Source organism: Suillus subalutaceus (assembly GCF_016647625.1).
Source record: "Suillus subalutaceus strain FC151 chromosome Unknown DFJ58scaffold_440, whole genome shotgun sequence".
Classification (NCBI taxonomy): domain Eukaryota; kingdom Fungi; phylum Basidiomycota; class Agaricomycetes; order Boletales; family Suillaceae; genus Suillus; species Suillus subalutaceus.
The window spans coordinates 10,902-21,583 of record NW_024540689.1 but is presented as its reverse complement, the minus strand read 5'-3'; the positions used below and the strand labels follow the sequence as shown (position 1 = coordinate 21,583).

General features: G+C 39.2%; 1 protein-coding gene across 1 annotated transcript; it reads left to right on the top strand.

The window, feature by feature from the left end:
• Window positions 1–8,282: 8,282 nt before the first annotated feature.
• DFJ58DRAFT_672443 (uncharacterized protein) lies at window positions 8,283–8,828 on the top strand (the record flags this gene model as incomplete). Its single annotated transcript, XM_041383025.1, has 2 exons — window positions 8,283–8,444; window positions 8,487–8,828. Coding segments are annotated over 2 exons (504 nt in total), but the record flags the coding sequence as incomplete, so codon positions are not given.
• Window positions 8,829–10,682: the final 1,854 nt, after the last annotated feature.

The window sequence follows — 10,682 nt, the reverse complement described above, 5'->3', positions numbered from 1 at the left end:
TTTCTCATCTGTATCAGTCAGCACGTTGCTGACATATTTCTTATGAATCAAGTGCTTGTCTTGGAGCATGTTTTCAAATTTAGTGGTCGCGTGAGTTAAATTGCCGGCAGTTGGATTAAACAAGTAAGAATATTCAAAATTTGGACTTAATTTGTTAATTCCATAGAAAAAAGTACTTTCGCTCATGTTGCCGATCCAAGTGGACGGCTCGAAGTCCCAATTGGGATCGTTTCCGTCAGGTGTGCACAATAATTTGTACTGAACCTCTAAGTCAAGTGGATCTTTAAACAATAGCCAGGTACCATCTTTTCTTTCATCTATGGACACATAATTTCCCCTTTGCCACGGCCATCCTAACAATAGACTAAATGGCACGTGATCGCTGACGAATAAATTTGCTTGTGTACCAACGCCTCCACAGTTTAGTGGTATGTTTTGAACAAGTCCACGAAGTTTTCCTTCGCCTCCATTGGCGTCATTCATTGACACACTTTTAGCTATGTCAATGGGGTGATTAATTATAGTTTTCCAGATGTGTTTATTTACTATATTTAATTGTGACCCGGTATCAATTATAGTGTTAATAGCCTGCCCATCGCAGTGCATAGCTATTTTAATTAGTAAGCCTCGCGTTTTAGTCCACACTGAGTGGGCTTCTATTTTAGGGTCAGTCCCTAAAAACTTTGGTTTTATCGTGTTTGCCAGGATTCCACTAGCTCACATGACGTTCCTAGCAATTCTCCCACCTCTAAATGGATGGGAGTCTTTAAAACTGATTCTATTATCTTTTCTGGCTTGATTTTAGCGGCTAAATCAGAGACACATTGACGCGTTGGATTTTTCCGGTCGGGGTTGTTTGAATTTAATTTGTGCGTGTTTTCTTTGGCTTTCTTGCCTTCCTCTTGCTTTCCTTCCTCTACATTGTCCATGACGATGTCGTCGCTGTCCCAACCCTTATCTCTTGCCTTACCTTTGCTTTTGCCTCTGACCTGCTTTCTTTAGGTGCTGTGGGCGTTGTCTCAGGCGCTTTGGACTTAGGTGTGGGGTTTTCTCTCTTTCTTGGAGACTTAGGTGCATTATCTCTCCCTCCCTGTTGCTCACTCAGTCTCTTCAGACCCTTGTTTTGTGCAGGTGGGAATACATTGTCAAATCTCTCTTGCCTTCCCTGCGTCGAGTTTTGCGTTGTTCCTCTCAATGGGGAACGCGTATAAATTGGTGTCGCTTTCGTCTTCATCTATCTCCTCAAATCGGCTACTTTTGTTATCCAACTCTTCTGTCTCTGTGTTGGAGCTCTCATATGGTTCAAGGTACACGCTTTTGAACCTTTCTTTTTCTTTCGTTTTCTTACTTCTCTCAGGACTTAGTGGATCCTTGGCATGCACCTTTATAAAGTGTGCTACCAGCACTTGGTCTTCCCTATTGATAGCCTCAATGATGCTCTCCTCTGGGAGCCTTCTGACCGGTCTTCCATCTGCTCTACCTATCCGTCCTGAATTTGTTTTTGCTAACTTGCCCTCGGCTATCAATTTGCCGATCTGCGGGCACATGGGTATACCATGCCCTTTGTCACCACACCCAAAGCATATCCTTTCCTCAATGGATGTGTTTGGTGGCTGATAGAATCTTGTTCTGGGCTGTGCTCTAGTTCTCCCTTGAGTAGTACTACCTTTTTGTCCGTTTTGTGTACCCTGTTGCCTGTATTCTGTATGAGGAGCGCTGTCTCCCTTTTTAATAGGAGCCACTATCATTTCTTTAATTGTGGGATCAATACACGTGGCTCTATAGTAAAGCAGAGCATAATCTGGATCCTCAAGGGATATTACATTTAGTTTTTTAATAAGCCCTTCCATTTCATCTAGTGGCTCAACTCCGGTTGCGCTTTCAGTAGACTTTGGTGGTGATAAGGCTAGTTTCGATGTTTTCAACTTATTTTCCCGTTTATCTTTACGGGCTGTTTTCTTAGTTCCCTTCTTAGTATTTTGGGTCCTTTGTAACTTATGATTCTTCAGAAAGAACTCCTGTTCTGACTCACTTGAGTCAGAATCTGAGCTGTTTTCTGAAGTCTCCTCAGTTGATGAGTCTGTTTTAGTGTCCGTGTTAACTTCAGATACTAGTAGGTCCGCGTCGAACCTATCTCGGTGTAAAAGCTTCTCAGCTGCTGCAGTTACTTTGTCTACTGGGAAGGCTTGGGAAAGATCTCTGTCTGGTTCTCTTGACATCAGACAGGATTCAATCTTAGCTCGTAGTTTCTTGTATATCCCTTCCCAGAAGTAGCTTGCATATTCTTCTTTCGTTAATTTATTGGCTTGCTCTAGCCATCCTCCTATGCGGATAAATCCTCTTGTGTACTTCTTCCAAGCCATAAGACTAGGTATTTTCTTATCCTGCATGGTCTTTACGTAAGATATCAGATCTTTTTTATATATCTTTTCATATCTAGATCTGCATCATAATACTTTAAAATATCAGCCTTAAGCGTACTCCAATTGGGAGTCCTAAAGCTGGGTAGTCCCTCTATGAATTCGGTGACATGACGGGACATATACTGTGTGATTGACTCGCATTTTTCGGAGTCTAAGATTACGTTATTGAATTCACATAGCTTCTCATAGTGTTTCAAGAAGCCTTTGACTTCTGCAAAGCCTCCCTTGAACTTGGCAGGTGCTGCCTTAGTTCCCGGGTTGGGTAGTGTCAATATAGATAGCATGGACATGTTAGTCATTGTTCATGGCATCTCGGTGTCATGCATGGTATGCAACTCATACCATGACAGATACACAAGAGGTGTGATAAGGAAGGTATAATAGACCCTACTGTATCCTATCACCAAGTTACCCCATCATTTTCCCCTTAGTTATTAGCTAGTATTTTCACTTTCAATCTTCACTTCCATTTTTCCATGTATTTCTGTTTGTTCTATGACATTCCATCTCTTTCTATTTTCCTCAGGCATATTCAGCCAACAGACTTTGTTTTCAGCCACCAAGCATGTTTGTAAGCATGTCATGTGACTGGTAGATATCATGATTTGTAAAGATTGAGCTTGACTCATCATGTTTTGTCATGATTTGTCATGATTTGTCATGCTTTGCAAGATTTCTAACTGTATTTATAAGCTACTTAGTAAGAAGGCTGATTCAGCACACCAAATGGCATTGTTAGTAAGCACATTCTTACCAATCCATGTGATGACTCATGCCATGATTTGTCATGCTTTGTAAACTACACTGTATTTATAATGTAAATTAGTAAACAAGCTGACTCAACACACCAAATGGCATTGTTAGTAAGCACATTCTTACCAATCCATGTGATGATTTATGCTTTGTAATCAGGGCCTCCAAAAGGTATATAAGGAGCCCAATTTTGCCATGTAATAAATGGAGCACTTCCCACCTTCACTCATCTCAAACAGTGTGAGATTAAGTAAGAACCTAAGTACAGGCAAATCATTAGCCTCAAAGTAAGACTAAGAAACATTTATTCAATTATATACTACCTTACAGGGGTTGATTATATAATCTATCAGCTATTCTAACTAAGTTTAACCCATACTATTTTTCTCTCTCTTTTTACAGTGTAGTTACAAAGCATGACAAATCATGGCATGAGTCATCACATGGATTGGTAAGAATGTGCTTACTAACAATGCCATTTGGTTGTGCTGAATCAGCCTTCTTACTAAGTAGCTTATAAATACAGTTAGAAATCTTGCAAAGCATGACAAATCATGACAAATCATGACAAAACATGATGAGTCAAGCTCAATCTTTACAAATCATGATATCTACCAGTCACATGACATGCTTACAAACATGCTTGGTGGCTGAAAACAAAGTCTGTTGGCTGAATATGCCTGAGGAAAATAGAAAGAGATGGAATGTCATAGAACAAAACAGAAATACATGGAAAAATGGAAGTGAAGATTGAAAGTGAAAATACTAGCTAATAACTAAGGGGAAAATGATGGGGTAACTTGGTGATAGGATACAGTAGGGTCTATTATACCTTCCTTATCACACCTCTTGTGTATCTGTCATGGTATGAGTTGCATACGATACATGACAACGAACTGAGGGAAGATACAATACAAAGGGAAATAGATATATATATATGTTTCTGGTTTGGATTCCTGCAAGTCATACTCCGCTAGGATGCGTCGCATTGTCACGTGCATTCATGCACCAACAGAGCACCAGCAGGTCCCAGTAATGAAACATCTCTACCTACAGCTCAGTGACCAGACTTTTATATCTTCACCTTTAGGTGGCTTGAATCACACTCTTTGCTCTGTTTTTGCCATTTTCATTTATTGCTATTCTCTGATACTTGATATATCAAAGATTGATGTATTGTGATGATTGAATGCTTACTATTGTATGCCAACAACTACATTTCCAGCAGATTGGACAGCCTGCTTAACTGATTCATATAAGCTCTAACAGGCCTATTATTGATCCTAGAGCTATTGTGTGATATGAAACCACTTGTATATAGGAAGATATGTTATTAAAGGACCAGTGTTTCCCAGAGGAACTCATTTGTATACCTGGAGAGGTCTTTTCTCATCATGGCATGCTACATTCTCTACAGCCCTTGGGGTTATCATCTAGTTGAAAAAAATTAATAGTAAGCAACCAGTATGCCATGATCAAAACATACTATTTATGTAAGATGCTAAAGCAGGATATATACAAGGGAGAAATGCAACAAGATGTATGACTGCAAGTGCAAGTATGAAAGTTGACTGGCTAAAACTAGCAACATAGGGAAAGGTTGGAGAGCTCTTTAGAAGATGGAAGATAGTCTGATATAGAGTGGTTTGAATAGTATCATGAGGGTAGTCTACAGTTTGAATATGATAAACAGCTGAGGAGGGCTTGTCTTTAAAACATACAATCAAGATGGGGTGGTGGTGGTTGGAAGCATTGTTACAATAAGTGTATTCATCAACCATGGTCTATAAGCATATGCAGTGGTTTAAATATGACAAATGAGTCTGTTGACAGTGATTAGAAAAATAAAATAATGAATAAGTCAGGCAGGCAGGGTTCTATAAGGGTGGAAGTAGGTTTAAAATGATAAATGAGTTTATTAGGCATATTACTGTGAGGGCAGTGATTCAGAAATAATCAATAAGTCAGTTAGGTATGGTTCTGTGAGAACAAAAGTTGTTTTATAATGGGAAATGAATTTGTTAGGTATGGTCATGGAAGGATAATGGTTTAAAATAATAAATGAGTTAATAAGAATAGCTCTGTGGGTAGTTTTGCTGCTGGCCTCATATATGGGAGAGATCTTCAATGATACATACAGTGGCTCAAAAAACCGTCCGTATGTTTTGGCATTTTTCACTATCTATAATATTGTGTGAGAACAAACAAATGCCTCAAAAACATGCTTATACCACATTGTAGTATGGCTTCAGGGCTTTCATTTGAGCCCTACACCGTGGGAATCGGTGGAGATATGGTGGAGATACAAGGCTCACAAAATGGTGACTCATGCGGACAGTTTTTTGATTCAAGTATTTTACAGTAATAACCAGGTATTCTAGTATTTTGTATGACCTCCCTTGGCTTTAATTACTGCCTCTATCCTTCTAGGCATACTCTCAATTAATTTCTGGCAATCCTCAGCTGTGATCTTCCCCCATTCCACTGCTACTCTCTCCCAAAGCTCCCATACTCCTTTAGGGGGGTTTTCATAGGCTTGAAGCTTTTTCTTGAGTGTTCCCCAGAGATGTTCAATGACATTGACATCAGGAGACTGTGCTGGCTAGTCAAGAACATTGATGTTATGTTCTTCAAACCATTCCCTAGCTCTTCTGGATGTGTGCTTGGGATCATTATCCTGTTGGAAAATGATATCTTCTTCATCAATCCCTGATTCTGCCAAGCTAGGCAGCAAGTGGTCATTTAAAATGTCCACATACTGCTCAGCATTCATCTTCCCCTCAACCTCAGCAAGCATTCCCACACCATTCCATCCCATACAGCCCCATACCATTAAAGAACCTCCTCCAAACTTGACAGTCCCATTAACCTCTCTGTCTGTTAGGCCATCTCCCTTCTTTTTCCATACATACACCTTCCCATCTGACCCAATCCTATTGATTTTGGTCTCATCTGACCATATAACATGCTTCCAGTCCTCTACAGTCCAGTGTTGATGAGCTAAGGCAAAGGCTAGTCTTCTCTGCCTATGTTTGATGGAGAGAAGAGGCTTTTTCTTCTTTGTTACTGCCTTGAGATGAGCTGCCTTGAGAACATTCCTCACAGTTTGTGAAGAGACAGGGGTAGTGATGGTGGAATTGATATAATGGGTGGCTTGGACAGCATTATCAGCCTTTCCTGTAGTGATATGTTGGATAATAGCCCTTTTGTCAGTAGAGGTAAGCTTGGATGGACGTCCTCCACAAGAGTTTTCCTTGTCTGGGTGGCTTTCTTTGATGAACTTGGCCACAGTGGACTTGCATATTCCAGTTCTAGAGGAAATTTGGCGAGCAGAGAGGCCAGCATAAGACAGAGAGAGGATATTATCTCTTTGAGCAGAGGAGATGGCTTTCATGGTGATTATGACTATGATACATGAGATATTCTGGTTTATATAGTTAGATATAGTCATAAAATAACATAATGACACCACTTTATAATTTATATAATAGTGGCATGATTTTTATGGTGTCATAAATAATGATTTATATAGTTTTAATATACACTCAAAAAACTGTCCACATGAGTCATCATTTTATAAGCCTTATATCTCCACCATATCTCCGCCAATTCCCACGGTGTAGGGCTCAAATAAAAGCCCTGAAGCCATACTACAATGTGGTATAAGTATGTCCTTGAGGAATTTGTTCATTCTCACACAATATCATAGATAGTGAAAAATGTCAAAACATGCGGACAGTTTTTTGAGCCACTGTATATTGAAGATCTAAATCCATGCTAGGTGTTCTCTTACACTTGTCTTATTGATGAATAAATTGATTGCTCTAGAAGCTATCAAATATACTATGTGTATAAAATACAGCAAGAAGTGTAATAAAGATAAAGGTCTGGTTGTTTCTTTTTGCTAGTCAATGAAATGGAATCAATATGTACCAGTGCTAAAGTATTGGCTTATATGAAAGTGAAAGCGGTGATAAGAGGTGTATGGGTGTAAAGATAGAGATAAAAATAGACTCACTAAGACTTGAGCCACTAAAGAGCAAGGTTAGTTGGTCTTCAGAAAGTGAAAGACAGTCTGAATATATAGTCAAAATACTGTGATAATCTAATTGGGATTTAAGATTTATGCAACATTTCTGCTGGTCCATGATTTCTTTTTTTCCCTATTGCCTTTCAATAGAAAATACACAGAAGATATAAATGAAGTGCTGCAGTACTGACAAATGAGTTTGCAAGCCATAGAAGGGTTGTTTTACAATGCTCCTGCAGATCCAGACTAAAGTGGAAGGCCTTAATATGACTCCGCTATAGATGCAACATGAATGCATTCATTTAATAATCACTTATGATATGTATACATGAAAAAATAAGTTCATAGTACCTGTAGAGTTGAGTGACAGCATACATTCAAACTAAACAATTAAGCACTAAAGTCCAACTCTATGGCAAGCCAGCAGCTCATGTACTGATTGGAAGATAGGAAACGGGTCTCCTTCAGGATCCTATAGTATGAATCTTAACTAACAACTCTCTTATATTAGACAGCTGGCAGGAAGGAACATTGCAAGACCATGAGCAGCCAACTGCCTCATACATTTGGCATAGTATGCCCTCCCAATCTACCCCAGGCCCAATACCTCATTACCCAACCATATCCTCCAGTGCTTAGTATTAGGACCCAACTATATGCATCACAACTTAACTACTACTCTCAATGATATCTCACAGTCCATATTGTATTTTGTGGTGCAGAATAAAATCTGTAATTTGTGCATGTTCCAAAGAGTATCCTGTAATCATGTTTCATTTTTGTCTCTGAATATAATAATTTTTTACAAGTGTTGTCTAGGAGGAATATACTGCAAACTCCAGAAGCAACTCCTGCCAAGCCAGAAGTACTCATGGTCATTGTGGCCCTCATAGGAGAAACTGAACTGTACCATTTGCCTGAACACTCATCTATTGTAAGAAATGCCAGCTCGCAAGCTGGACTCCTCATGATGGCAGTCTTCATCCAGCATTCAGGTGTTCACAAAGGTTTTGTGTGTGATATATAATGTAAGTCATTTATTGTGCATGACCTACAGCATTCTAATTAATCATTAGGTCAATTATGTCCAAATGTTCTATGATCAATTTTCAATCACATTTCACATCTATCTTGCAATACATTGTGAAGTTTGGTCCCAAGTGGATATGGCACTCAGCTGCACAGATCCTGACTGGCACCTTCAACATGGTTGTCTAATGTGCATGTTTGAGTTCAGTGTTCAATTTTTTGAAACATCATTGTCTAATCTATTTCAACAGCAACCTGATGAATGTCTGCTGTATCCTACCAGTCTTAGCACAATGGATGGGAACAATTCTGCAAAACACATTACAAATACCAGCAGTGCTGATCACTGCATCTTTCCCAGCAGGTATATGATCCCCCCAGATCAAGTTGACATATTTAAGGATGATGCACAGTTATGTCCTGGTGAATACAGAGCTAAACAACTCACATCATATATCAACAATTGGAAAGCTGCTAATTCAACTAATGAAAATACTGTGCATGTTTTTGAACAGATTGGTATCTTTCTCTCTGCATGCCAACATGGAATTGTTCAAACAGTTACTGGGATGCGCCACAGTGGTGAGCTGTAAGTTATTAACATGATTTGATATTATGTTATTGATAATTCTCAGGAGGTAAAGACCATCCTTACTTTGCAAGATCTTCCACATGGTGTTGTCCATGACATTCAACATTCACTCTTGCATTCTTCAAAGGCAAGACTTCAAAGAAATGCAGTTGCCATATGTTCTTGATAAAACTTGGTGTTTGAGCCTAGAAAATCTGCTCTTTTGCTTGCTATGTATAGTCTAGATGAGTTTTTAATTTCAGCAAAGGAGTAAAATGACTGATTCAATCTATTTTTAGTATCGTGTATCTAAGTACATTTTTTGTAAGGTCATTATATGTTAGAATTTTATATTTTCTTCCAGGATCACATTTTCAGGCAAGGGACACTGCTGTCCAATAAATAGTCCTTGTGTAAGCCTTAAATTTTGTCACTTACATTGGCTATTCAGTCAGTCTTGGCACACAGAAACACAGGCCAAGTCAGGAAAGCCAACCTCAGCTTACAATGTCTCAGAAGGCTATATGTCACACAAAGTTCACTCAGCTCACTGATGATGTAAGTAGTGCTCATGGAAGTTACACATGTATGTATGCAGCAGTCAGGCAAGATGACAACTAGATTCCAATAGTGCAGATCAAACTCTCATATGGTACACCAAGAGATAGGGCTCAGATAACATTGAAACCCTTGGATTCTTGATCCAATGAAGTCAATATTCAGATTATTCAGATGTTGAGTGTATTGTTGGATTTTTGTCTTTGGACAGTCCTTATCCATTAGTTTCTGGTTCAGATCCAATCCGGAGCCCTTTGGATCCGATACCACTTGAGTACAGTCTTAACATGCTTAAGGTATGAAATTCAGCATCCTCAAGACATTAAAACACCTGGAACATGATGCATTCTAAACATTAAGACCTGTTGAAAGTCCCAAAATAATCTATTAGGATATGGTGAAGAGTTGAAAATTTTCAATGGCTGTTTCAAATACCTGTCGAATAGCACTGTTGAAATTCATTATGTCCCAAGGCCTTGTAGGAATAACATTGTAGATAAACTTCTGAGGCTCAAAAAAGTACAACCAGACCCAATGCTCCCACTACCAACTGTATTTGACAGTCAACATCAGAGAGGTAATCAATAGTTTTTCTGTCTTGCACAATGGCTACAAATGGTAGGGTCTCATAGACCATATAATGCTAACATAAAAATAGGGTCTCACATACCTGTATTACTACTGATAACTACCGCCTGTGGTGATACAACCCATTAATGTCATGATACAGTGATGTTGGTTAGCATGGCTGATGTCATCTGGCACCTCATGGTAAAACAGCTTGGTTGAGGGTGGAATTTGAGTTTGAGACAGTTGTGTGGGCGCACTGATCCCTGAACAATGGAGTATGGCACTAGTACATCAATAGTAGTATGTAAGGGTAGTGATAATTGTGCATGGAACATACAATACAATGAGGAATGAACAATAGTCATCAAGTGAACTATATGACAAACACAGTAAGTACAAATCTACTTGTGACATCTTGAGGTGATCCTAGTCCTCTTGTTAGTCTCAGCCTCCTGTAAATACCTCCATCCATTCAGCTTTTCACTCGAGATAGTTGAAATGCTCAATCTTGATCCTCATTGGTGCATCTACAATTCACAGTCTCTATCTGAGATCTCCACATTTCATTCCTCCTTGCCTTCTGCAGGTTTTATGATACACTCTATAACTACGTACTGCATTGGAAAGCAGCAGGTAGTAACTTGGTGCCTAGGATGGTGTTGCACAGCTGTGGCTCCTGTGAATCATGAAACACCCTGCAACTAGTGTGAAAACACAACTTGGCTAGTCACTTACTGTAGTTTTGATT